Source organism: Gadus macrocephalus, chromosome 12, assembly GCF_031168955.1.
Source record: "Gadus macrocephalus chromosome 12, ASM3116895v1".
Taxonomy (NCBI): domain Eukaryota; kingdom Metazoa; phylum Chordata; class Actinopteri; order Gadiformes; family Gadidae; genus Gadus; species Gadus macrocephalus.
In genome coordinates, this window is record NC_082393.1 from 21,232,807 (window position 1) to 21,259,356 (window position 26,550).

Here is a 26,550-nt window from a genome sequence, read left to right on the forward strand (position 1 = left end):
AACCAGCTGTGCGCGTCACAGACGCTCGAGCGAGACGACTTCGAAGAGCTCTGCTACCTTTTTTGTTGCCGTGTTCCTATCGCTTTTCCAGGTGTCGAGATGGGGTACATTTGTGTTTGCTGTGAGCACAAAAGACGCGCAAACCATATTTCATATTTTGTATACGTATTGCTGTCTGTTTCTCTATCGTGTGTCCTAAATCATTTTTGTCCATTTTCTTTTAAATAATGACGATTTCGTGTTTTCCAAAGCGACGGATGGCCTACAACGTGAACTTTGGGCAACATGCGCTCCGGCGTGGCAGTGGACCTCGTCTTCACTGCCGGCACGTGAGGTGGTAGCGCGCGGGAGTCGCTGGACGGGCGGTGTCTGAAGAAGCGTTCACACGGTGAGGCCACACGCAAAGTGAAGACTGCTTTGGTGGAAATAGCTGCCTATTAGTGTCACCAATGTGTGAGTAGTTGTTAAGTGTTTCTTATGAAGCTTGCTTGGAACATTTTAATAATGCGAAGTATTCATTAGGGGGTTAGAATCATAGGATTTAAACTAAGGTTGTATGAGTGGTGGTTCTTCTTCCATCGCTCATTTTGACCTGACTCTTTCTAGGATCGTTGATCATCTGAGATGTGACTCATTCAAACTTGCAGCCTATTTTTTCCCCATAAGCATATGCAAATATTATCGTGCTATTGTCTATAGCCCTTAAAATCTGTGATAAAAATCTTTTTCCATAAATAATTAAGCAATATTCATGCCCTATTTTCTAACTGTTAATGTTTAAAATATTCAAGATATATTTATATATAAAATAGCCATTGTGATATGCCTATTTTGATGAATGCGGATCCCATAACCAATCAGTAGGCCAACAGTAGTATTCTTATTACTACTAAAATGAAAACCAAAAAAGCTGAAGAGTTTGCTGAGGGCTAATGAGGATCACGTGACTACAACCAAGTCTAGTTGCTTAGGAACCAGCAATTTTAGAGCAACCCAATTAGGAGGTCACCTAGGCTGTCCACACCAATAATGCCATGAGTTGGCCATAGTCTACATGACAAAAATACATGTTACTTTGATCAAACTGTGTGTGTGTGTGTGTGTGTGTGTGTGTGTGTGTGTGTGTGTGTGTGCATGCGTTTGTGAGCGTGCATGTGTGTGGGCGTGTGCATGTGTGCACGTGCGTGTGTGTGCATGTGTGTATGTGTGTGTGCAAGCGTGCATGTGTTTGTGTGTGTGTGAGCGTGCATGTGTGTGTGTGTGTGTGTGTGTGTGTGTGTTAGTATGTGTGTCGCCGCGTGCACGTGAGTGTATCAGTCATAATGTGGATTCAGTGGGTTGAAGACAACAGCACCTTCCACTCCACCATCCCAGAGGCAGCAGACCTGGTGGTGGCCAGCATCTACACCCTCTTTGGTGAGATGTTTTGTGTCTCGAAGCGCACTTATATTTACAGTAAAGTAAAGCAATTTCTTACATATTGATATATGTTATTGTGGGGTTATGGCAGGCTAGGGTTTGTAATTACTGCAACAAACAAACGGATCAAAGGATTTATCAGCCCCAATAATGTGTTTATGCAATTTTGGTGGCCCAATATTGTAGGTCCAGTACATATGGCTGAAAGTCTGAAAACATTGAACAGTAATACAGTTACACAAATACACAAATAGAGGGAACATACCAGTGTCCTACACAAGTGAAGGCAGGAAACTCAGCAGTGTATAGTATAAGGAAAATGTATGAAGAATAAAATCAAAGGAATTTCCACTGACTACATGTGTATTCTTATTGATTGAAGCTTTTGTCCACTCAAACCTGCCACTGCGTATAGTAAATAGAAAAAATGAAAAACATAAAGTTATTCACTTTTTACACATACATACACCCAGAGGGCCAGCTATTCATTTACTTTATTGTGTTTTAAAGTAGATATCTCTTTTATATTATATAGCCCTTCTATTTAAAGTGAAATAGTAGAAAGCAAATACAAATATTAAGTAACCCTTAATAATGCTTAAATTCAATCAATAAGCAATGATTCAATTCAATCAAGGATAGAAACAGTTTCAACAATGCCTGTTCAAAGTGTGTGTGTGTGTGTGTGTGTGTGTGTGTGTGTGTGTGTGTGTGTGTGTGTGTGTGTGTGTGTGTGTGTGTGTGTGTGTGTGTGTGTGTGTGTGTGTGTGTGAATGCGTGCTTGTCTCTGTCAGGTGTTTGTTCTTTACTAGGCAACGGCATGCTTCTGTACGTGTCCTATGAGAAGAGGCCGGGGCTGAAGCCGGCCGAGTTCTTCATCATCAACCTGGCGGTCAGCGACCTGGGCATGACCCTGAGTCTGTACCCTCTGGCCGTCACCTCCAGTATCTACCACAGGTAAATGCACACACACACACGCACGCACGCACACACACACTTAAAATTACCATTGAGTCACTTTCCTCCTATGTCACTCCATATTCAGGCTCGGTCAGACATCTTCAACCAGCTACCACAGACGTGGTTATAAAGCAACAAGGGCACTAACTTGGGAATGGTTGAAAAATATAAACTATCTATGCAATATGGACATTATAACAATATTTTACAGAAATGTAAAATAACCGTCATCTTGCTCTCCTTTTCCCCTGTGTGTATGTGCTTGTGCATGTGTGTGTGTGTGTGTGTGCACGTGCGTTTCCTTCCAGGTGGCTGTACGGTGAGGCCGTGTGTCTCCTGTATGCGTTCTGCGGTGTGCTGTTTGGCATCTGCAGTCTGAGCACCCTGACGGTGCTCAGCACCGTGTGCTGTCTGAAGGTCTGCTACCCGCTCTACGGTGAGGCTCACACACACCCCAGCACCGCGCGGGGACCACAAGAGGGCCCCTGTGGCTGTGGTGCGGGCTTAAAGGGGACGTGTTATACCACCAGGTGTGAGGAGCCGTTACAAGCCGTTTTGAAAATCGGCCTCTTCTGACATCACAAGTGGGCGTGTCCACCTAGATGTGTGCTGGATAGATCAGTCTGACAGCCTACCCAGTGCACTGTATCTAACCGTGCTCATCTTTCTGTCACATATCTAGGTGGACATGCCTAATTGTGATGTCAGAAGAGGGAGATTTTCAAAACTATAATATAATTATTATAGTTATAATATGGCACCCTTAAGCACAGTGCCTATCATGGTGAGAAGGATTCATGTTATGAGAGTAACTACACAATAGACCACACATGGGAACAAACTGGCATGTTAGGTATGGCAAAGATAGTCCTTGTACTACTATTTATGGGATACTATTAGGGCGGTGTAGACTCATCTAATAATAATATATTATTGACCATATTAAATTGGTAATGACTGCTCAACTCGTTGAAAAATGTGTTTTGAATGTAAGATATTAAACATAGTTTTAAAAACCTTAAAGGGAACTCATCACGCTGGCTATTTTCATCTTTAAGGGAGTACTGCCTCATACGTGTGGTGAAACACTTGAGATCTTCAGCATTGAGTCGAACGTTTTATATCATTGGTACCGAGATTTTCCCCGTTGGAGCGTTTTGGAAAAAGCACATAAACGTTCCAACTCTACTGGCAACTCTCCACACACACATATGAATCAGTACCCCCTTATACTTGAAAACAGTAGAGCATGACGACTCCCCCTCTAACCACCAAATAAACCGTCACAGGCAAGCGCCTGAGCCCCGCCCACAGCCGCCTCCTGATTGGCTGCTGCTGGGCGTACGCGCTGCTCTTCGCCTGCTCCCCGCTCCTCCACTGGGGGGCGTACGGGCCCGAGCCCTACGGCACGGCGTGCTGCATCGACTGGCGGCGGTCGCGGCGCGAGGCCGGGGCGCGCTCCTACACGCTGGCGCTGTTGCTGCTGTGCTACGCCGCGCCCTGCTGCGTCATGCTGCTCTCCTACGGCCACATCCTGCTGACGGTGCGGGAGTCGCGCCGCGCCGTGGAGCAGCACGCCGTCTCGGCCGCCACGCGCCGCACCGGGAGCCTGCAGGCCGCCATCCTTAAGGTGGGGTCGATACACACCGCACACACACACACACACACTGGCCCGGCCCTTAACCACGCTATCCGTTAGCCGCTGTTGGATCCAAGGCTGATAAGGCGTGCCACGAGTTCGAAAGACGACTCTGAACGATCTTGACGAATGGCTTGGTTATGGTTCGACGTCGATCCAACGCGAGGGGGTTTACGGACCCATTAAAAATGTTAACCTTGCGGCGAGGCGACGCAGCAGGCAGGGCTGTGATTGGTCCGCTCACTAAAACCCGACGCAGAACCAAAACATGTTCACGACTGCGTCGAAGCGTCTGCGTGGTGGTCATTGCGTTGTGTCGACGCGGAACCATAACTGATCCTTTAAAGCCGCGATATGTAATAATTCAACTAGCTTGTAGCTTAAACTGGCATGGACATAAAAAACATCACAAGCCAATGTAGCGTCCAAAAATCATGCAAATTAAAAGATCCTCGTGCATTCGATTAATTTCTCCCATGAGGGGGGGACTGATGAGGGCTTTCTTCATGCCAACCTTGTTTTCTGGATCTCTTTCTCTCTCCCTCACCTCTTACATCTCCCCTCCTGTGTCTCCCCTCTCCCCTTCGGCACCACCAGCTCAGTGTGGCCGTCTGTATCGGCTTCCTCTTGGCCTGGAGTCCCTATGCCCTGGTGTCCATGCTGGCTACCTACGGACACGTCGAGTCCCTGCCCCCCATGGCGTTCGCCGTGCCCGCGGTCTTCGCGAAGTCCTCCACACTCTACAACCCTCTGATCTACCTCCTCCTCAAACCCAACTACCGCCACCTCCTGAGCCAACACCTCCTGGCGCAGCGCAAGAAATGCCCGCGTCTGCTCTGTCCGCCCCGCCTCCCCCTCTGCTCCTTCCTGGGCTCCTTCTCTGACTCTGCCCCCCCGTGTTCTGACTCCGTCCCCCAAGCCCAGGCCACACTGGGCCCCTCCCACTGTGACTGCGGGCAGTGCGCGGACACCTTTGAGTGTTTCAAACACTATCCTCGCTGCTGTCACGGCAATGTCAAGGCCTCGCAACCCGTACCGGGTGGGGGGTGGGTGCCTGGAGCCGGCCTGGCTCCTGTTCAGGCCGGCTTCTCGACCAATAGGAAGAGAGTAGGAGTGACGTTCTGCGATCAGAAGAACATTCAACAGGAGAGTGAGCTCCCCCTGGAAACTGTTTCCAAATAGGTCAAGACCCTCGAGAGTCACACATAAAGGGAGAGGATACTGCCTGGTAGATTATGGTTTAAAAACAACAGTTTAAGAAACCTGATTGTGAGCAAAGCATATTGCTAATGTCTATTGTTTTCTATCTTTTTTTATGATATCGTTTAAAAAAGGCTTTGCCTGCTACACTGTTCTGCTGTTGGGATTGAATAAATCCCTTCCACTGTTGCATTGTGGGAGCATGTTTTGTACTGAAGGGAAATTAGAATTGAGCGGAAGTACTTAGGCGGGCGGAGCCAGGCTAGTTCAGTTTCAGATCCAGTGAAGAACCCGGTACTTCTTTCGACATGATCAATGGAAGCAGCAGATTGAGACCAAAATACCAGATGCAAACTGGACGACAGCCCGAGAGCTGAGGGCTGTCCACTGGGTGTCTAGGGGAGGATGAACAATATGGCTCTTCATTCAGGACAATTTGAAAACATTGAGCTAATCCATCGAGATCACAAGTTACCTCAGCTGTGAAAAAAACAACCTTGTATCTGCAACCTGCAGTCCTTTTGCTCCATTAACACCGACATCTTGGGAACACGCAACTCAGGGACAAACCAAACACGTGCAACAGCAACAACAGTTAAGGTTGAACCAGCAGTAGCTCAGTGAGCTTGTAAAGCCAACACACACTTAAATCCCTGTCAACGAATTAACCTCACAATAACTATATAATGCATACTACTTTGTGGTGCTCTAGCCAATCTTATTTGTTCAACATTGATGAGATGGCTGGTTTTTGCCATAAGCAAACATGGGTAATATATACTGTATTATGTTCATTTTAGTGTGTTATCTTTTATAGGTTTTGTTTGTGTGTATTTAGTGTGACGTGATGCACATTAAGAGGTTATGGTATTTATACAACCAATTTCCTTTTTAGAAGAGGTTTAATTTCCTTGAATTGGCCTGCACCTAACAAAAGGTATAATTTTTCTTTAGGGTGCCATGGCATGAAAATCTCAGTTTGAGGTTTTCTAACATAAATATGAGTTCCCCTAGCCTGCCTATGGTCCCCCAGTGGCTAAAACTTGCGTTCGGTGTAAAACGAGCACAAGGCGCGCTGATTTGGAATGTGAGTTTCTTATGTCGTCACACTGCAGTAAGCTCCTCCCCTTACTCTGTCTGGCCCGCCCAGAGACTTGGGCCGCCAATGAGACACGACCGTGCAAGCGCCATGTGTGTGTGTGTGTGTGTGTGTGTGTGTGTGTGTGAATACACACACTCAGTGCGTTAACGTGACCCTCAAGAAAATCAAATTATTGGGTTAGTCCAACTATGATTGGATTATTAAGATGCATGTAAACACCTTAGTCAAACTATATTCGAATCGAATCGAGTTACTCATTGTCGAATTAAGACAACTAGTGTGCGACTGGCTCGGAGTGGCTGTAACTCTGCACCACGGCTGAATTTCGGGAACGTCTTTGAATACTGTTAGTGGTCCACTGATACCTATATTAAAGCATCCATAAAATAGCATGTCATGGCACCTTTAAGGCTTACCAGTGCTCTGAACATTTCTCTTACCTTATTTCCTAACTCCGAACTAAACCTTTCAATGTGAATACAGCTTTACTGGTGTAGGCCTACATTCTAAAGGGTGTACTGTCCAAAAAGATTCTTCAGATAAAGCTGCATAGATCCATGGTCCGAGAGTGGAGTTGATTCATGCTCTCGGCATTCAGTGTGAACCCATGAAGTGAGATGTTTGATGATGCAGTGCTTTGCCACTAAAAAAGGTCTCGTTAGTCTCCATAATCCTAATATAACTTTGAATATATTTGGGTTTATAATATTTCTATTGTGTATTGATTTATTTTATGATTCATATCCACTGCAAAATAATATTTGAATAACATCTATTTTCCTTCGACATTTGATCCCTGACAGAAACCTAAACTGAACACGTCTGAAAAACATGTTAAAATGTAAAAAGTAAATAAAAGGAATTCATTTTAGAAAGGAATTATTCATACCATGGAAATTGCATTCTCATGCTTGATCATATTTGTATTTTATGCGTTATATTATCCATGGTAATTAAGGGAAAAATTATATTGGCATGTCACATGTATAATCTGTTTATTCGAGATTATATTTAGGTAATTTACATGAACCAAACAAGTTTTGTTTTCCTCTTACATTTTGAGTATGTAGCAACCAAGTGATGTGATGTGGACATGTAATAACATTCAACCTGACATGAAGGACAGACACGAGGTGGTTTTCAAGAACATGGCAATGGAGAGTTTATTTTCAGTTAACCAAAAAAAAAAAAGGTACAAAAACTGACAGTTAACAGCAGACTTAACTTCTTCCTGGATGATTCCCCAAGACTAAGAGCTTGACGTCATCACCAATGGTTCAACCTTGGCACGTAAAAAGTAAAATGTACCGTGTCGGAAGAATTATGGAACATTCTTCTGGCCAAAAAAAAGAGTGCTACAACTACAGCCGCATTTCATGAGCATGTGCAGAATAGTCATTCTATCTTTAGTAGATGATCTTATTTTCTAATCGAAAAACGTGATCTAAAGGAAAAAAAACCTGTCAGCTAAGGTTGATGTGCTCTTACCAGTTTATATTTTGCCCAGCTCCCATTGGTCATGAGAACTAGGGTCTTGCAGAGTCTAGTGCGGCCAAAGAGCACTACCTGCAGGGCATGTCTCCTCTGCGGTGATGGTGCCGAGGACCAGGAGACACATGCAGTGTCGGTACTGATTGGTAGAACGTGGATGGATACTGCTGTATTTTTAATTTCCTACATACTTTAAGACATGTAAGGGCCAGTTAAGAATATTGTTAGCCACAAGCCAATTATCAACTTGCACCTTGTGGTCGCATTTGGTTTCACAGAAGCAAAAGAAAAAGGGCCATGATAAATAGTTGTTTTTTGTAATGCCACTTGTTGAATAAAAACAAGACAAACAAAACATTTGAAATTATTTTTTCTCTGTTGAACATACTCATCCAGTTCGCAAGAATATTTAACACAGTAAGACTTAACACTGTAAAACTTAATCAGAACAAATATTTTAACCAGAGCATGTGCACTTAATTCAGTTTCAAAACAAACCAAATCACTTTTGATATATAATTTAAGAATACAAATTGAAAAAAAGGCCTGGAAAAAAAATCAAGGCACAAATATGAATACTGCAAAATTTAACATTGACGTTGCGCACTGGTGACGGTGGAATTCTGAAATGTTTCGAACTTTGTATCAAATAAAAATAAATAAAAAGACCGGACAAGCTGAACAGGATCATGTGGGATCTAAAAACAGAGATCCCACCAACACCTCTCTACCAAGGACGGCCGGCACCCCACGACATTACCACCACTACTTCTGAAGATGGATCTTAACCACAAGGGACGCATTTGGCCTTAACCTTTGAATGTGCCTGTGCACATTCAAAAGTGATGAGCCACATCTTTTTATGTTTGTTTTTTTCTTATTGATTTTGAGTCGTGGTCGTTACCCTGAACATAGCACAAATCCTTGGAGTAGAAAAGCGCTACACTGTAGCGCTAACTGGAAAAATCCTATTTTTGACATTAGGTCTCCCAAAATATTTTCTTACAAGTTATCTTTATTTAAATTTTTACTGCTTTTGAGAGGGGTGATCATAACAGAATAAGTGGGCGAGAAATCACCCATAACTTTCTCAACTTTGAATGGGTGCCACGACCATTTGGTTTATTCTAAATCATCCCGTTTCCATCCAGTAGTGCTAGCTTTCTAGGTGTCGATCCCTGGTTATGCCAACTGCAGTGGATGTCCCATAACTAAAGCATAGTAACCCATAAGCACCGGCATGAAGAACACCAACAGAGTTCTGACCCCAATGGACACATTTACCATGAGAGGTCAGAAACAGGAGGGAGGGGGGGGGGGGGGGGGGGAAATAGAGAGTTTTTGTATCAATGAGGCAAAAAATACAACACACAAAAATACTTTGGCACCGCTCACTTCTAAAACGAATGTCGGTCAATTAAGAACCACAGTTGCCTACCAACCAGATGGGCTGCAAACAATAAAACTGCTCTGTTTGTTGTCGTGTTCCTGAACCCAGATTTATTTGGTTCAGCAGTCGCTACTTCTTCTAAGGGAACACGTGTGTAAACATCTGCGGGCTGCTCCTAAACTCAGCATTGCGAACACATTCCAAATGATAATGAGGCGGATGGAGGTTCAACCCACTTGGCTAAGCGACTCTGCGTCACCAGCACAAAAAGGCAATGGCCGCCGTGTCGCGTTTGAGATGCAGACGTCCACATAAAACAAAATATAAAACAAACACGGTTACTATATCAAAAAACACATTGGTAAGGTCATAGCATGAATGCAAGGGTAAACATAAGGGGATAACGTGTGAAAAGGGGTTCACCATTGCCAACAAGTTTCTTTTATAGCACTCAAAGCTTTAACAAATTAAAGTTTTCATGGCCAAAGACTCACACAATGCCATTCAAGAAACACCACACATTGAAGCTAGGGTTCTCTCATTCTGGCCCATCTTATAGCCTTGTCAGCCTCGGAAAATAAGGACCACAACAAAGATTACCAACCAATAGAAACAACACTGTCTAGACAAAGCCATGACGATCCTACTTTTGACACTTCAGTTAGGGATTGCTGTGCACCAGGGCTTAAAGTACAGCATGGCAAGGGGTTGACTTCTGTCTCATGGTTCTGGTAGCCACAGATACTGACACTCATGCACACACATTCTCTCACACAAAAACACATTCTCCCTCTCACACAAAGACAGATTCTCTCTCTCTCACACACACAAACGCACACCTTTGTCCACCAATTGTGACACATCCCATGCCCAGTTCCCGACCTCGCCATACGTGTGAAGGGAAAAGGCATGGTGTAGTCACACGTCTGCTACTACTGTGAAACGACTTGCTCTTTAGGTTTCCACACAGTGCACCTCAAAAGAAATAAAAAGAAAAGTACCTCAACAAAAAGAAACTCAATAGAAATATACACATCTAGAAAATGATATCATAAATTATGTTTGGGGGGAGGAGGAGGAAAATAAACATCTGTTGAAAAGAAAAATTAAGGCATGCAAACGATAAATTGAAATCTAGGGATTTTGTTTTATCTTTTTTTTTTTCTATGCCAAACATCCTATACATATTTTTTTCCTGTAGGGGTTTCCTCCTAGATCTGGAACAAGCCACTCACTCATATGTTCAGTTCCTAAGAGAGAAAAGTAGCTGCCAAAAAAAAAAAATCTAAAACCCACTGGAATAACGCTTGTGCGTTAAAAATGCCGATATATACATACTAGTGTTCGCACACTTGAGCCGATATTCACAATACATGTTCTGTGCATGCAGATCTCAGCGATAGTGCAGCGAAAAACGAAACAAAAACACACAAAACGTTCGCGGCGCAGACAAGGAGTGCTTCTGCAAGAGGACAAATAAATACATAAGAAAAAGCTAAAAAAATACACAATTTTGTCACAGACATGTATGTCGACTCTTCTCGTTTCCTGCACCTGTTTTTAAGGAATATTTTCATCTCTCAGAAGAACGAGAAGATATGCTTTGGCAGAAAAATAAATTGATAAAAACAAAACGAAAGTGACCGTACACAAAGCGATACAGACCGGTTGGCGTTGGAGGGTGAAGACGTGTGAAGCGCTGAGCCGGGGTCAGGCCAGGACGCTACCGAGCCAACCCACATTTAAGGCGCCACAGCACAACATTAGCACCCCCCCCCCTGACTGCGCCCGGGGGGAGGGGGGGGGGGGGGGGGGGGGGGGGTAGAAGCTCCAGTGGTCCCAGAACACGCTTCGACATGCGATTCATTCCTTCACACGTCTCTCCGTTGCACTTCACGGCGCCACACACACACACACACACACACACACTTCCTCCATGTTCTTTTTTTTCTTCATCTTCCTCCATTTGGATTCCTCTTCAGAACAAAGTCGTTACAATGTTAACACCTGGCGTGTTAATGCCTAACCCTGTAAACCCCCCCCCCCCCACCCAACCCGGCCCCCACTCTCTTACCCTGCTCCTGCTTAACAGCAGGTCTGTCCCTGGGGGAGAAGAGAGGGGGGGGGGGGGGGCAGTACAGGGGGAGGGGGGGGGTATAACGATGGGGGGGATGGGTGAAACGGGAGAAGCTGTGCGTGAGTGTGTGTGAGTGCGTGTGTGTGGCGGGGGGGGGGGAGGGGGGTGTCAATAGTCGGCGATGGGCGCCAGCTCCGGCTGCAGGTCCACCGTGATGTTCTTGTAGAGGCCGTGCAGCGAGACGCGGGCCACGTAACGCAGGTTGTTCAGCCCATCCAGGTGCTGCCGCTCCTTGGAGTACCTCAGCAGCTTGTACCTGTGAGGTAGGGAGGGGGGGGGGGGGGGGAGAGGTAGGGGTAAGGAGGGGGTCGGGGTGGAGGGAGGGCCGATGTGATGGCGGGTGATGGAAGGAGGAAAGCGGGAAGCGGGGTGGGCAGCGTCCATAGAGCCGCTTTCATCTGCCCTACGGCTCGGACTCGTTGGGAGTACAGAGGGCCACCCCTCAACAGAGAGCTGCTCAAAATCTAAATCGAGAGGATCCGAGTGATCTCAATGTAGGTGAATGGTGTAAAAAAAAAAAGATAGATATCTTGTTTATATTGTGTACATTAACACAGTTTGGTTCACAACAAGAGTAGCACGGCCAGTCTACACGACAGTCTACTTGGTCCATAACATGAAAATAAAACTGCCAGACAGACCGACAACCATAGTTCCATCCTTGTCGTCGAGACCATCATAATCCTATCCATGCAAAGCACAGAGCAGTATGTTCTGGTCTTTTCATCTGCACTTGCTTTCGCGTCTTCAATTACCAGCAACATCTATTATCTTGTCCAATTGGTTATTTGCATTTTGATGCCGAGGAGCACATCGACATGCTGGAGAATGTTAACATTAATGTTTTGTAAAGCCTATGAGGTTTTGGTATGCTGGCTTTAGGCCTCCCTTGGATGACCAAGAACAGTGCTTCCCATGGCTCAACCCAGCTGATTGACAGCTCTCAACGTCCAACACCCATGGAGACACGCCCCCTTCTGACAATCGGGGATCATAAAATAATGATGGTGATCCATGATCTTGCTCATCAAATTCGAAAGCCACATAAAAAGATAATGAAAAATGGGAAATGTGTATTATTGCTTCTCCCTCATTCCACACCGGTGACCTGAGTTGAACTACCCCCATTGCAATGCATTGTTGACATTAGCCGAGATCCAATAGCACAAGGGAGGACGGAACAGGGGTGAGGCTACACAGAAGTTCAAATATAAAGTCTCCGCACAGATGACACCAAGAATGTTGACCTTTGACTTTGATGTGCAATGGAGACCCTTTTCCCAAACTGTTCACGACCTCATGCGTCACTCGTGGCGTCTGCGACTCACCTCCCAAGAAACTGCACTTCTCCTCGGTGGTGGTGTGGTATGGACTTGTACTTGCCCATCTCGCCCTCTGGCCGCGTGACGTTGAGACCGGCGTAGTGCACCCTGTTGGAGTTACACACGCACGAAACACTTAGAGCTGGCCGATAAATCGATTTTTTTTTAGCGCAATTCAAATGTATGGCTTTTAATCGTGTATTTACGGCAGCGCCACCACTTCGCCTTCTCTGAGGTTCCGTAGTTCATAGTAAGAAAAAAGTTAATATCAAAATGAAAAAAAATCGTGTGGAAATGGTTTGGGTTCCTCGAAGTCATCTGACTTCGAGGAAACGGTTTGTTTGCACGGTTTAGAGATTGCCTAAAGTCTGTGGCAACCAAAAGCAGAAGCAAAACAAATTTATGGCAACATCTTAAACTGAGACACGCAGCCTAAAAATGACAATTTATATTTGTTATTTATAGTCAGCTTTTTAGAGAATTTAGATTTTTAGGCGAAATCGCCCAGCCCTATACAGTACAGTGCGGGGTCGTAATACGACAGAGTTGGCCTCACTGAGGTTTAACAAGGGAATGAAACGAACGGCGTTCCGACCTACCTGTTCCACAGGTCATCGTCCTCTCCTCCCCAGCCCCAGAATGCATTGGGGAAGCCGTTGATCTTGCGAAACTGCTCCACCGTGAGTCCACTTACGCCACCGAAGAACTCGCTATAAGGGAGTCTGTGAAACAAAGGACACACAAAAATAAATAAATCTATAAACAGAAAAGTCAGAAAATACTTGAGAACTTTTTTCACATGGAGCAATGGCGATAGTTTTAAGACTGCAGGGGAAGCTCGGCTTCCCCTAAAATTAAAAAAATTAAATGTTCAAATAGTCATATCATTGACAAAAAATGCGTTCGAATAGAACAGGTCCATCTCGAAGACTAGTTCGTTCAGAATCAGCTGCTTATCGCAGATCGACTCGATTTCCTTCTCAAACATTCCCGTAGCTTCACAGTGCATTTGCCTGTTGAAGCTCAGCGTCCATTGACTTCAATGGGGCTACATACGCCAGATGATTGGAGGGTCTGCGAAAGACTGGCTTGCCGTTAGATTGGCGATTGGCGATTTTGAACCTTAAAACTTTGCCGGAGCTCCCTTTCGTCCTCAGTCCCATCGCGGATTTTGCAAGCGAGTTGTAAGACGAACCAAAACCTATTTCTTGATATTTGCTTGGCGAAATTGCTAGACAATATTCATCGCACATTTCATTCACTTATACAGTTTGCTTGTTTCAGTTTAACAGAATTCCCGCATTTCCTTGTTCAAGTTTAATATCGTAATGGTAGTTGGCCATCACTTAAATTCAGGTACTTAGTTTCTGAAGTTCAAGTCCTGTATTCAGACCAGGACTTGCAGAGTGACAGTGGAAAGCTGTGTGATTTCTTGGTTTAGCTTATAGACATGGAGATGGACAGCTTTACAAACTGTTCTCATTGGTGGCAACAATTGGCGCTACATCTGCAGGTGTAGAAAGGAGCTTCTCCTGTTTAAAGCGGCTCAAGTCCTACAACCGACACACAATGGGCCAAGGCCGTTTAAGCAGCCTAGCTCTACTGGCCATTGAGAGGACACTGGTCAAGTCACTGGAAAAGACAGCTGGTTGGTATGACAGGGTCACAGAGCATTTCCTTGAACGGAGAGCAGAATTGACATAAATAAATTGACAATTAATACGATGTAGGCCGAAAATGAGCTCTTCGAAAGACAAGCAGCCGCCTCTGCCGTGGAGCTACCAAATTTAACCTGACTGTTTTAATTATGCCTTTTCCGGTTCCTCCTTTACAGAAGCAGTGAAACACATAAAGAAATAGCATACAGAAATGGACCCAATGTCTACCAAGCTAGATCGGTTCAGTTTTAATTAAATCGACCGGATGCAAATTTGTATCGGAAAACATTGCGGTGAGAGAAGCTAGGAAGCGTCATCAGCTACTTCATTCTCTCTGCATAACCAACTTGATGGATTGAGACGTTTGGAAGAGAGTCAAGAGACTGAAGAGAAAAGCTTGTTCATTGTTAATGGGAAGTGCCGGGCACAAAGCCGGACTGTGCCGACTGAAGAGCAGACAAAATAGACAACAAACATTACTGGCCTTAGAACACTTTTACCCAAGCCTCCTTTCATTCGCAGTGCGGTTGCAGTCAAGGGGCTGCTACCCCGCCCCCCCCCCCCCCTCAAAAAAAAACAAGTACCGGTAATGCAATTATGCAGAGGACCAGAAATATGTTTGCCGTAAAATCGGAATGTCAAGAAAGGTACATTCCACACGATGCGTCTGAAGACATTGCCCTGCTGTGTCTCCATGTCTCGCCGGCTGGGGACTCACATGTACATGTATTTGTCGAGCTTGGCGGCAAAGTGGCGCGGCATCTGCCCACAGCCGTAGTAGTTGCGGTCGTTCTCGGGGATGTGGTCCACGTCGTGGAACACCAGGCAGTCCCAGGCCAGGTCCTTCATGGCCTCCAGGAAGCCCACGTTGAACAGCATGGCCCGGTTGAAGGGATGGCTCCCCGTCTGGACACACACAGGATGGTGGGTTCATGGACCGCCCCCCCCCCCCAAGCGCACCGCTTTCTGCTCATTGTTCATTATTCTTCTTAGTCCAATATGATCAGCGTTTAGATATTTTAAAGGCAACAGGAAAAACACATACATTTACCAATTTATAAAGTGGAAATTGGGGTTTTCTCCTTCAAGTGTCACACACACACACACACACTACCTGCTCGATGACGTAGTAGGAGAACTGCAGGCGCTGCCTCTGTAGCATGGGGGTGAGGTGCTGGAAGAGGATGGGCAGGTGCTCATGACGGTTCCGGAACGGGATCAGGACGGCCACCTACAGCGTGGAGGGAACAATGGCGTTATGCTCTCCCTAAAGCAGCAGTGCTCTGTGTGCGCGTGTGCGTGCATGCGTGCGTGCGTGCGTGTGTGTGGTTACGACAAGCTCTTACAAATATGTGGCTCAAGGGAAACAAAAAGAAAAAAAAATAGCCTTGTAACTATATTTGATCCCTGATATATTCGCCGTTCTCTTTTGATTCAGCTCAAGAATATATTAAATAACTGCAAATTAAAATGTAAAATATAACACAAAAAGGGATTTTTGATGGAACATATTAATCAAATAAGGTGATTATTATAAGGGAATTAATATTCTCTGGCATGTATTCATGTAGTCACTGACTAAGCAGACAGTACTAAAAAACACAAACGGTTAATTCCCGCCATTTTCGTTATTGTCATTATTACAATAATGTCATAATAATGTCATTATTACTCAACACACACACAAACACGCACACACACACAAACAAACACGCACACACACACAAACAAACACGCACACACACACCTTCCAGCGTGGTTTGCAGTCTTTTGGTTTCCAATGGCCCCCAAATTTAATGTCAAAAAACGTTGAGAACTTGAGCTCCATCTCTTCAATAGGGATCTCAGTCATGTTGACTTCTATTGGGCCCTCTGCAGACACACAAAAAAAAAAAAGCAGCATTGCTCATCAGCTACAGTGTTTCAAAATCACAGCTGGACCACACAGTCATGCTACTTTTCTCACTTATTTTACAATTACATTTTCCAAGCATCTATCAAATAGTATACTTCATAAATGACAAAATAGACACGCTTTAGACACACACTTAACGATTATTTGACCATAAGATTAAAAGTGTTTCATCAACTCTACTCACTCATAGAAGGTAATCGCTCGGGGCAGGGGAGGTTCTGGGCGTAGGTGAAGTTTTCTGGGAGAAAGGTGGTGGGCTGGATCAGGAGTTCACTGGAATTGCTGCCGTCTGGGTAGTCTGTAACACACAATGTAGTTCAGGGAAGGGTGGATATAAAACCAGTAGGCCAAACACTGGCTAGTTATCAGGAATACTATTTATACAGAGCTATGTATCGAGCATATTTTCAGGGTAGCTGCAGGTTTCCACAAGTTAAATTTAAGACTTTAATACCTTTTAAATACCAATGACATCAAAAAAGTAGGGTGAATAACATTCCTCAACCTGTTATGCTATTACATGTTGTTGTCTTTCCTGTAATACAAAGCTGAAGACAGCGATTTTTTAATGAACACATAAATATAGTGCTTATACATTGCGCCATCAAATCCCAATGACTGCTACCATTTTTGGAAAATAGGAGCACTGGAATGATAGTTATGATGTTAGCATGAGTAATTCATCTTAAAAAGGGTAGAACGGGTAGAAATTGTTATGTTTGAAAGTGACAGTGTTATTCCCACAAGATGTGGAGAAACAAACACTTGCTAAAATAGCTGCTTAAATCCACATGTTGATAAATAAAAGTGAAATATAAACAATCCAAAACACATAATGCATAATTGCACATGAATTATGTATTCAAACGTCAACAACTACATTTTATCATTCAATTTTAGGATGTTGTTGTTACCGACATAAAGTCGGACAAGCAATTCTGAGTTAGAAAACTGTAGTATCGCAAACAAAAATAAAACATGATGCATTCTGATTCTGACTCATAGCTTGGAAATATATATCAAGTAAAATGCGGGGCGCTTCCCCTTTAAGTACAGTGAGCAGCAGACCCTCCCCCCCTCCCCCTCCCCCTTTTATAAACTTTGTTTAGGGTCGTTCAATTTGTAAAGGGGCAGTTCACAATTTCACCTCACAAAGGGGCCTCATCACTAGCCATAGCTCTGAGCCGTTGACCCTTTTTAATACGTTCCCTAAGCAACATTAAAAGCAAAATCAGTTCAAAGAAAAAGGCTGTGTTCCAAACAAGAACAATGAACCTATCAAACCGCTCCACAAAGAGCCAGTGTTTTATAGCGTTCTTAAAAGGTGCGGATATATCGGATTTCCAATTTTCTAAATAGATAAGCTCCTTTGAGGGTAAAGAGTGGTCGGTGGTCATTTACGGGTACAGTCGCTTTCTTGTTCAAAGCTACTAGGCTAACTATGTATTCATGTATGCATGCAGGCTATCAATTTTTTCAGCAGTGCTGCTTGTCTGATAACAAAAGTATCCTGCATGAGTATGAAGTTATCGTGCCAGTGCAGTGGTCCAGACAGCTTCCTGAGTCCGTAAAAACATTCAAGACTCTTTAATGCCTTTTATTGACAATCTCTAATTTAAGACTTTGACTATTTTGTAGAGGGTTACCCTTATTTTACAGGGGAGAAAACACACATCCTAAAAGCAGCAAAGGTTTCTATGGACAATTTCATTTCAGCTAATTTCCATGCGGTAAGTAATACAAACTCATGTAAGTCATGATCAGGTGTCTCATACCTGTGCCGTTAAGTGTGCTGTTCTTATTGGTGTACAATCGGATCATGTGTCCAATGGTCCTCACATTGTCTCTCAACATGATGCCCTGGGCCTGCACCATGAAGAAGTATGTGTTGGCTGCGGGAGAAAGCAAAAACGACATTGAATAAAATAGGTAAAGAATAGCATACAACTACGTAACAGAAGCAGTGTATTGTAGTGAAGTACAATGAAAGAAACAGTCAGGTTTAGGTTTGGTATAGCAAAGGACTACACCGACTAGTCATGATCAAGGGTCAGAAAAGTTGTACTAGACAGTTGGTGTGGGGTCACTGCCAGACACAGCCTCTGGCAAAACACAAACGTGGTTTAATGAGTAGCCCAGTTAAGACGGAATATTCTCATGCACCTTCAGACTTTCTGCAGTCAGAAGGAGCCTAGATCAGCAAGTAGAGTGTAAGGTTCATAATTACAATAGTGGACATGAAGCACATTTGTACTTCTCATGCTGCCATTACAGCTGAATCATTTTCCATACACTATTATTCAAAATATCAAATTTAATACAGCCGTAATGTTTTTGAGAAATGTTTGTGCTGGTTGTAGAATCAAATTACAAATCACTCATCAGCAAGCTACCAGCAAGGCAAACTGCTTAACTAATTTCAAAAAGGTATCCTAGCAGGGTCACCATAGTTGTATCTGGCATCTGTACAGGTTCTCTGTCATCTCAAAATGTTTCAGAATTTCTTGGGGCATTTCATTGGGAAAAGAAATAGACTAATCTGAAAAGGATTCATTGGAAGTTCATTTTTGGTTGGAGAATGTCGTTTTTTTTTATCTTGAATACCCATGCTGTACAGTGGTGCGTATGAGTGACCAGAACATGTGATGCAGGCAGAGATGACGTCAGGCTTCTATAAGACAACAACAGAATTGTGGCCTTTTTTCCAATAAAATGACTCCACGTGAATTCTGCATTAAAGCCAGTCACATCTGCAGTTTTAAATCCAATGACTTGATACAAAACTGAAAGAGTTCAACCATTACTTTTATCCAAGTATTTTCCAATTACTCAGGGAGGGAATGGGACTTTTCCTCGCAATTCCTTACTTGGGCAGAGAATGTACGTCACATTTCTGTTGTCTTTGGCAACTTTGCATATTAAAAAAAAGTTTTAAAAAAAACCAGGAAATCCATGTTGGTCAAAGAGTAAGGGTACAACTAATCAAATTGCACTAGCAGCTTATATATTAAACCATATTAAACTGTTCAAAGTCAAACGTTATTTCAACGAAGGGTAGACCAAACGTTACACCACTACCTGTCAATGTCGTCAAACTATTGTCCAAAATTGCCTCTTGTCAGCACATCCGCTGCAGATAAACACTTGTATATGAATGTGTTATTTGCGTGTTTCAATGTGTCATTGGAATAACGTGTCATCATTCAAAATGTGCTTTCAAAACGATTATGCATGATCAATAATACGGTTAGTAGGAGTAACGTTAACCTAATGATGGCTTATGGTACATGCCCATGCATTTGGATTGGAATGGTAGTTTACACCATGGGGCATGTTGTGTGTTGTAAACCTGAGTGTCCTATTTATAGACCACCTAAATGATACATACAGTACCTTATTCCCCTCCCAATACAAATGCTGAACAGGAAGAGACCTAAACACCAGAGGTAGACCAGCTTCAGGTTAGCTTGCACCTAGCTACATTAGCCGCCGGTGTTAGCATTAGATCTGACACCGGCTGGAGCATCTTTAACGGCATGCCGCTAGGAGATAATCCACACGTAATCGCGGTCAGAGATACGTTTAACCCGCTTAAGCTAATTGCTCACTTAAGACTCAGATGAACTCACCTATGCCCGGTGCCGCATAGATGAAGTACAGGCAGGTAGTGAACATTGAGAAGAAGAAAATGAAGGCCAAAAACGAGCGGTTGGACACTCGCAGCAGCCGCCTCCAGGTCACCATGTTGGCTCAGGCCCGCTTCTCCGCCGCCGAGAGGAATCCCATACAACACCTTCGGGTTCAAATGTTCTGATGTTGTACGGTGCCTGCTGCGCTCATGGGCAGGTTTAATCCGTCGTCATAGCCCAGAGGTGCAGTGGAGGGAAGCCTAAAGCTTGCGGTGTTAGCTCGTCAGGTTATCACCTAGCGGGTTTCCTCCTGCCAGAAAATGTCCCGATGGAGAAAAGCAGGCCCGTATCATCAGGTGCTGACAAACCTCAAATACCATCGTCGATTGGGCATATTGCACCCGTAGCAAGACGGACAAACAGCTTGCTAATACTGTTCAAGAATACTCATGGCAGCAGTCCATGGCTGGTTCAATCGCCGGTAATGACGGTTTATCATGGGGAGAGACTGTGTGCCTCCTCCCACACAAGTCTCCTCTCGGCCGGAGCGGCTTCAACACACCTACTTCTGGCAACCGGTTGCCTCCAAACTCGTTTTAGGGAACGGTGGCCGAAAATAGACATTTGTGCACGGCGGAGAACGAAAAGAAAATCATATATGCTGGTTGTTCTCCCCTTTTCCGTTTCTACTGGTGCTGAAACGGTTTCCGGTGGGTGTTGACCCCGTCCATCGAATTCGTCACCAAGGCAACCCCTTTTTTTGGGAGTGTAAAATAAACGGGGTTTGGTTGTAGGTTGCAAGAATCGCTGCAGTTAATTGAAAACAAAAGCAAAAGTAAAGACCCTTGTCCCAACAGGCACAGTGGCACATGTTTTAGCTAAGCACACTTTAATGCAAAATGCACGCCTATTAAATGGGGTTTCTAAAGGACCATCATATAATAATAATAATAATAATACATTTAATTTAGAGGCGCCTTTCAAGACACCCAAGGTCACCTTACAGAGCATATAGTCATCATTCAAAACTATAAAACAGACTAGGAATAAAAGGAAAACAGGTTAAACATGAAGAATAATAATAATTAATAACACTCAAAGACGCCTAAAGTGAAGGGGGGACCTCACTAACCACCACCAATATGTAGCACCCACTTGGGTGATGCACGGCAGCCAATCGGTGCCAGAACGCTCACTACACACCAGCTTGAGGTGGAGAGTTAGGGATGAGGTGGAGAGTGAGGGAAAATAACATATTTAAACACTATCGACCATATTTAAACACTGTCGATCACATTTAAACAATATCGACCACATGTAAACACTATCGACCACATTTAAACACTATCGACCATATTTAAACACTATGGACCACATGTAAACCCTATCGACCACATGTAAACACTATCGCCCACATTTAAACACTATCACCCAGATTTAAACACTATGGACCACACGTAAACCCTATCGACCACATTTAAACACTATCGCCCACATTTAAACACTATCGCCCACATTTAAACACTATGGACCACATTTAAACACTATGGACCACATGTAAACCCTATCGACCACATGTAAACCCTATCGACCATATATAAACACTATCGACCACATTTAAACATGTAAACCCTATCGACCACATTTAAACACTATCGACCACATCCAAACACCATCGACCACATTTAAACACTCTCGCCCACACCTACACACTATCGACCACATTTAAACACTGTGACTACAAAAAGACTACAAATGTATATCTTTATGACGAGGGGCAAGGCCTTCCATATCAACAAAACATTTCTTGAAATTACTTCACCACATGATTCAATATTTTAGCACATTAAGTGCTATTACATAAATTAGAAAAACAAAGATTTAAACAAAAAAACAAAATCCAGATTTAAATCTAGCTCAATTCATTAATTAATTGTCAAATGTTTCTATAAGTACAGGCTCCTAGATTTCAATTGTTAGATATGTATTGTGTTGCTTTATCATCTAATGGATAATGTGATAGCGGCATGCTTTTATAGGAGGAAAAGTTTATTCTACCTAGACCGGGGCCTCCAACCCCATTAAGGGCCCAGATTGGCTATGACCAAATCCTAGACCAGCACCCTGTCTTTGATCGTGATCGTTGTTAATTTCTCACTGAAGCGCATCTTTTCTCAGCTGCTTCTCCAGGTGAATAAACGGCTCCCTCTCGTGGCCATTCAACCTCACTTACGCTTACCTTTTAATAACACAACCCATTTCGAATTGCTATCTGGCTTTTGGGGATCTCCAAATAATTATTTTGATCACTTCTCTCCCAGTTGCCCACCCAAAACAACCCAAACTATTCTAGGGTAATTGTACACATTTGGAATAAGATAACTAGACCATTAAAATCAAGTTATAGAAGAAGTATAAACATGTTCTTCACATTTGAAGCGGAAGCCTTGCTTTTCCTGAGGGCCCCTGATCTCATTCTGGACGCCCAAGGCTCAACTGCTTCTTTCCTTGGGTCCAGGGGACACAGGAGAACCAAAAGGCAAGCAGAGAGTGAATTTTTTTGTCTTCCCGGATCCTTCAGCACTACTAGAGATACCCCTCCTGACAGTACAGCCCAGCTGGTTCCAGAGATCAGCTGTCAGCCAACCAACTGTTTACATAAACTACAATGTGTTAGCGTAGAGATCTCAGGTTCTCAGAATTTTGCTGATGCTGACTCTGCACCCTTTTGGTGGCTCTGTTGACAACATAACCTCTTTCCTTTCCTTCTCATCCACTCAACCTCTGCTGTCACACATACACACAAACAGATTCAGGCCGGATGTACATTTGATCGCTACACCAATCTTCCCATTTTACAATGCTAATGATGTCTCTAGTGTGAAGACAAAATCGTTCTTTTACTTTAAATACAAGGACAACCTTCTAGATGTTTATGACCAATAGCCTCCAGAGGGTCCATTTACTTCTTGAATTAAATCATAATGTCTTAAAATGTCTTGATAATGAATTACAAAATAGTAATTACAGTAGGCAAAGGTTAACTAATTTAGCAGGGGGAAGAATGTTGTTACACCAGTGGTAGACAGACACGCATGCTATATTAAACTGTTTTTTTTTAAACACTGCTGTAATACCAGTGGTAGCCACAGCGTTCAGTCTGCCGGCTTAATTAACCACACCTGGTGGCGCATTGATGGCTGGGCTCCCCAGTCCCCAAAGACTGCCAACGGCCCGATTCAAGTTGAACGTAAATAGCAAACATCACCATAAATTCACTCCAGATTAATTTAGGTAGCTGATAACTAATTTAATTCACTCAGGCAATGTAGGGGACCAACCAATTATCTTATTCACGTCAACTGATTAAGTACGCCTATAGCTGATGATACATCCTAAAGTGAACATAGCGAAGATTGTCAGTAGCACACGTCAGGAGTAGAATGCTATCCATGTTTTACAGGTTAAATGTACCATAGTACATTAGTTAGCATTTTGTTTTACTTCAGGTGAGTCAGGTTTGGTCCGCCTTAGTGGCTTTTACCATACTTATATCGATCTCTCTGTTATCTAGGTCTACCATATAGATTAACAACAACAATGTCGACCGAGACTTCAGAGGAAGCTAAAGTTCAGGATGACCAAACCCAAAGAGTTGTGGCTGCATCGGCGGCGGCAGCAGCAAGTGACGCCGTCCGTATCCAGATCTGCACCACCGGACAAACGAGCGTCCACCAACCTGCCGTATTTACGACTGCACGACCCACACCTGTTCGCCACAGCATTGTCGGCAGCACAGGTCAAAGGTTGGTTAGTGTTGTCCCACAGGCATCCTCCTCGTCAGTACTGGTGGTAGCTAAAGTGCCAACCCCAGGGTTATGTGCAACTGGGCAGCCTTTGCATTTGACCAGACCATCCTCTGCAACTGCTGTAAGTATTAAGACTCCTGCCCCTGGAAGGATAGTGGTGATGGCTGTTCCAAAGGCAACAGTTCCCCAACCTCTAGCTCCCCGTCCACCACAGACATCCTCCACGCAGCTTCCAGCCAATTTTCAGATCCCACCAGGTGAGGAATAATAGTCTGCACCTATTCAAACGGTATATGGTGATGATTCTGTGTCACACTTGTATTCATGCCACATTCACGCTTCTGTCTGTTTTTGTTGACTTTAATGTTTTAACACTACAACTTTTTGACAGAGGTGAATGTAGGTTCTAATCTATGAAGGAAATGTGAGTTCTATGTTTGCTCATGACTTTGGCTTGGGACCAGGCATGGTGCTGATCCGTAGCGACAGCGGTCAGCTCATGTTGGTATCACGGCAGACACTGGCCCAGGCTCAGGGCCAGCAGGCGCAGAAGGCCATCAGTGTCCCAGCACCAAGATTACCAGCCTCCAGATTACCATCACCAATGGTATTTCTCTTTCTCTTTCTTTCACTTTTGGACACTGAACCACATTTGTTGATCCAAAACATGGAAGAGGAATTGTATAAAAACTTAATGCAACAGGCAGCAAGATGCAAAGAATGTATACATTACACCAACATAACATTGGTGTTACGACTGCATTTATATTTTCATAAACATTCTGGAGCCTATGTTGATGTCCAACCAGGTCACGACAGCACAAGCTAAAAAGCCTGATAAGCTTATGGTGATCAGAGTTTCAGCACCGCCGACCGCCGGAACCTCAACATCAGCAGCCGTAGCAGGCATGATGAAGACAACTGTGGTAAAATAATTCACGCTTACGAATGAAGTTAATGTGCACTTTACTGTCAGTCAAATTTGTGTTGTGGCCCCTGTCCATGTGGTTTGATTTTTATCAAAGTGAGCTGTCCAGTACAGTGACACAATGATTATTGTGTCACTGTTATGGTTCAATAAAAAAAGTGTAATAAACAAGTCAAACGGTCCACGCACTACATTGGAGTGTTAAATATTTTTTTTTATTATTATTATTTGCAATCGACATAAATATAAAATATAAACAAGCATTAGTCTTACTGTCACTGTTTAATATTGTAAAAAATAATGTGAAGTGCTTAATTTGTATCCTATGTCATACAGTCAGTGTTTGTAGCACAATTGCACTTAATTCACAAAGAGATCCTGGCTAAAACTGCCCAACCAGGCTCATTCAATCTGCCCCCCTAATCATCCCCCTGTATAATTGGCTTATTCATTAATTCCCTCACTCTCCACCTCGAGCTGGTGTGTGGTGGGCGTTCTGGCGCTGATTGTCTGCCGTGCATCACCCAAGTGGATGCTACACACTGGTGGTGGTTTGTGAGGTCCCCCCCTTCACTGTAAGCGCTTTGAGTTTCCAGAAAAAAATAAAAGCGCTATATAAATTCAATGAATTATTAGAGATTGAAGCTATTTGTTTTCTACAACAGATGTTGTGATCATTAGTTGGGATCAATACATTAATATTAAAGTAATGTATTGTATTTGGATTTCTTTATTTCTAGCTGAACAGGGAAGCTCCCAAACCGGTGGTAGTCCAGACACTCAACACTGTGATCGGTCAGGGTGCTCAGCCTCGCAGCCAGGCAGGGATCAAACAAGCCCCCAGCAGCAACCAGCCAATGTTCACCATTACACAGGTGGGAAACCGCTCTCCTGCTGTAATCAGCGGCCACTGGAGTCTGGGTGCAGACACCAACCATGGCCTAGTTTGGGCATGGATGCTGCACTGTCAGATGTTTAGTATAAAATGTATGTATTTTGTGTATTATTTTATTTTAAATACACGACTGTGTGGAAGTAGCACCACACTTCGTCTCAAGATGAGAATTGTCTCAACATTAGAAATGTTATTCATTTACCCGAATACTCATTGAATTTTCCTCTCCTCCATTACAGGAGACTCTGGAGAATGTGAAAAAGTGCAAGAACTTCCTGGTGACTCTGATTAAGCTTGCGTCCAGCGGCAGCCAGTCCCCTGACATGGCCACCAACGTCAAGGCCCTTGTGCGCTCCCTGCTCGTGAGTGGTTCTCTTCTGTCTTGGTTTTATATCTATGGATATATGTTGAAGATAAACCAAACATGATGCACGTATCTGAAGCAAATATTATTGCGTTGTTCGCGAGTTCGCTGCACACGACTATCAAACACGATCTGCGGAATGTTTGTTTAGTCTTTTTGTTAATAAAATAAAAGCGCTATTCAAGCTATTGTGAGCATAAACTCTCAAACCTCTTAGAAAATAACTATTCGTTCAAGAAAAGGTGACTGAAGTTAAGTGTTTGTTTGGTACAAAATCGTATTTTTTGATATTGCAGCATTTGATAAAGAGTAGATATCGACTGAATGCATTGGATTTAATTGTTCCCAAATGCAGCTGGTTTGAACATTTTGTGCAACTTGTCTCCAAACAGGATGGAAGCCTTGAACCCGAGGAGTTCACAAATAAGCTGTATGTGCAGCTGAAGTCTACTCCCCAGCCATACCTGGTGCCTTTCCTCAAGGTTATCTCCCATGCTTTCCCCTAGCTACTAACTTGTGTTGCTGGACCGCCTCTGGATGTACTCTCATACAAATGGGCCTGTTTAGAATATATAGAGAGAACCGTGGTCTGAAGTGACAACGATTATAGGCAATGATTGAATTCATCGTTGGATCGTTAGACATCGTTGGAGTGAAACGGTTTGACTGGTGCATGTAGTTCTCCGTATCTC

The 26,550-nt window shown here is 43.7% G+C and overlaps 3 protein-coding genes across 10 annotated transcripts in view; 2 read left to right on the forward strand and 1 right to left on the reverse strand.

The window, feature by feature from the left end:
- On the forward strand, nt 1-7,758 carry opn7a (opsin 7, group member a). The gene is made up of 7 exons (XM_060066616.1): nt 1-121; nt 252-388; nt 1,284-1,416; nt 2,214-2,376; nt 2,688-2,815; nt 3,669-4,009; nt 4,616-7,758. The coding sequence occupies exons 3-7, from the start codon at nt 1,323-1,325 to the stop codon at nt 5,198-5,200; spliced, it is 1,311 nt and encodes a 436-aa protein (XP_059922599.1). The 5' UTR covers nt 1-121; nt 252-388; nt 1,284-1,322; the 3' UTR covers nt 5,201-7,758.
- Nucleotides 7,455-20,592, reverse strand: b4galt6 (UDP-Gal:betaGlcNAc beta 1,4- galactosyltransferase, polypeptide 6). Its single transcript, XM_060066617.1, has 9 exons — nt 19,863-20,592; nt 18,009-18,125; nt 16,418-16,531; nt 16,066-16,190; nt 15,433-15,549; nt 15,037-15,224; nt 13,260-13,382; nt 12,667-12,768; nt 7,455-11,594 (listed from the first exon to the last, which is right to left on the reverse strand). Exons 1-9 carry the CDS (start codon nt 19,975-19,977, stop codon nt 11,447-11,449), a joined length of 1,149 nt encoding a protein of 382 aa, XP_059922600.1. The 5' UTR covers nt 19,978-20,592; the 3' UTR covers nt 7,455-11,446.
- The window catches only part of LOC132468802 (transcription initiation factor TFIID subunit 4B-like), a 14,976-nt gene continuing 5,781 nt past the window's right edge, over nt 17,356-26,550 (forward strand). The window contains exons 1-9 of one of the 8 annotated variants that reach the window (XM_060066605.1): nt 17,356-17,963; nt 23,003-23,112; nt 23,437-23,668; nt 23,798-23,928; nt 24,136-24,278; nt 24,481-24,597; nt 25,340-25,474; nt 25,734-25,856; nt 26,251-26,340. In XM_060066605.1, coding sequence (XP_059922588.1) covers nt 17,959-17,963; nt 23,003-23,112; nt 23,437-23,668; nt 23,798-23,928; nt 24,136-24,278; nt 24,481-24,597; nt 25,340-25,474; nt 25,734-25,856; nt 26,251-26,340 — 1,086 coding nt within the window. In that variant the 5' untranslated portion in view covers nt 17,356-17,958. Of the gene's footprint in view, nt 17,964-22,556; nt 23,233-23,436; nt 23,929-24,135; nt 24,279-24,480; nt 24,598-25,339; nt 25,475-25,733; nt 25,857-26,250; nt 26,341-26,550 lie in introns of those variants that run through there. The other 7 variants (XM_060066604.1, XM_060066610.1, XM_060066611.1 and 4 more) reach the window with 7 other exon arrangements.

Bases quoted from the DNA above. Each gene is read 5' to 3' on its own strand.
- b4galt6 (XM_060066617.1), bottom strand. From the start codon at position 19,977: ATGGTGACCTGGAGGCGGCTGCTGCGAGTGTCCAACCGCTCGTTTTTG. The intron at 16,191-16,417 runs GTGAGTAGAGTT...GTGTGTCTGCAG, and splicing joins CGAGCGATTACCTTCTATGA to AGGGCCCAATAGAAGTCAAC. The intron at 13,383-15,036 runs GTGAGTCCCCAG...TTTGTTTCACAG, and splicing joins CTCGACAAATACATGTACAT to ACTCCCTTATAGCGAGTTCT.
- opn7a (XM_060066616.1), top strand. From the start codon at position 1,323: ATGTGGATTCAGTGGGTTGAAGACAACAGCACCTTCCACTCCACCATC. The intron at 2,377-2,687 runs GTAAATGCACAC...GTTTCCTTCCAG, and splicing joins ACCTCCAGTATCTACCACAG to GTGGCTGTACGGTGAGGCCG. The intron at 2,816-3,668 runs GTGAGGCTCACA...AAACCGTCACAG, and splicing joins GGTCTGCTACCCGCTCTACG to GCAAGCGCCTGAGCCCCGCC.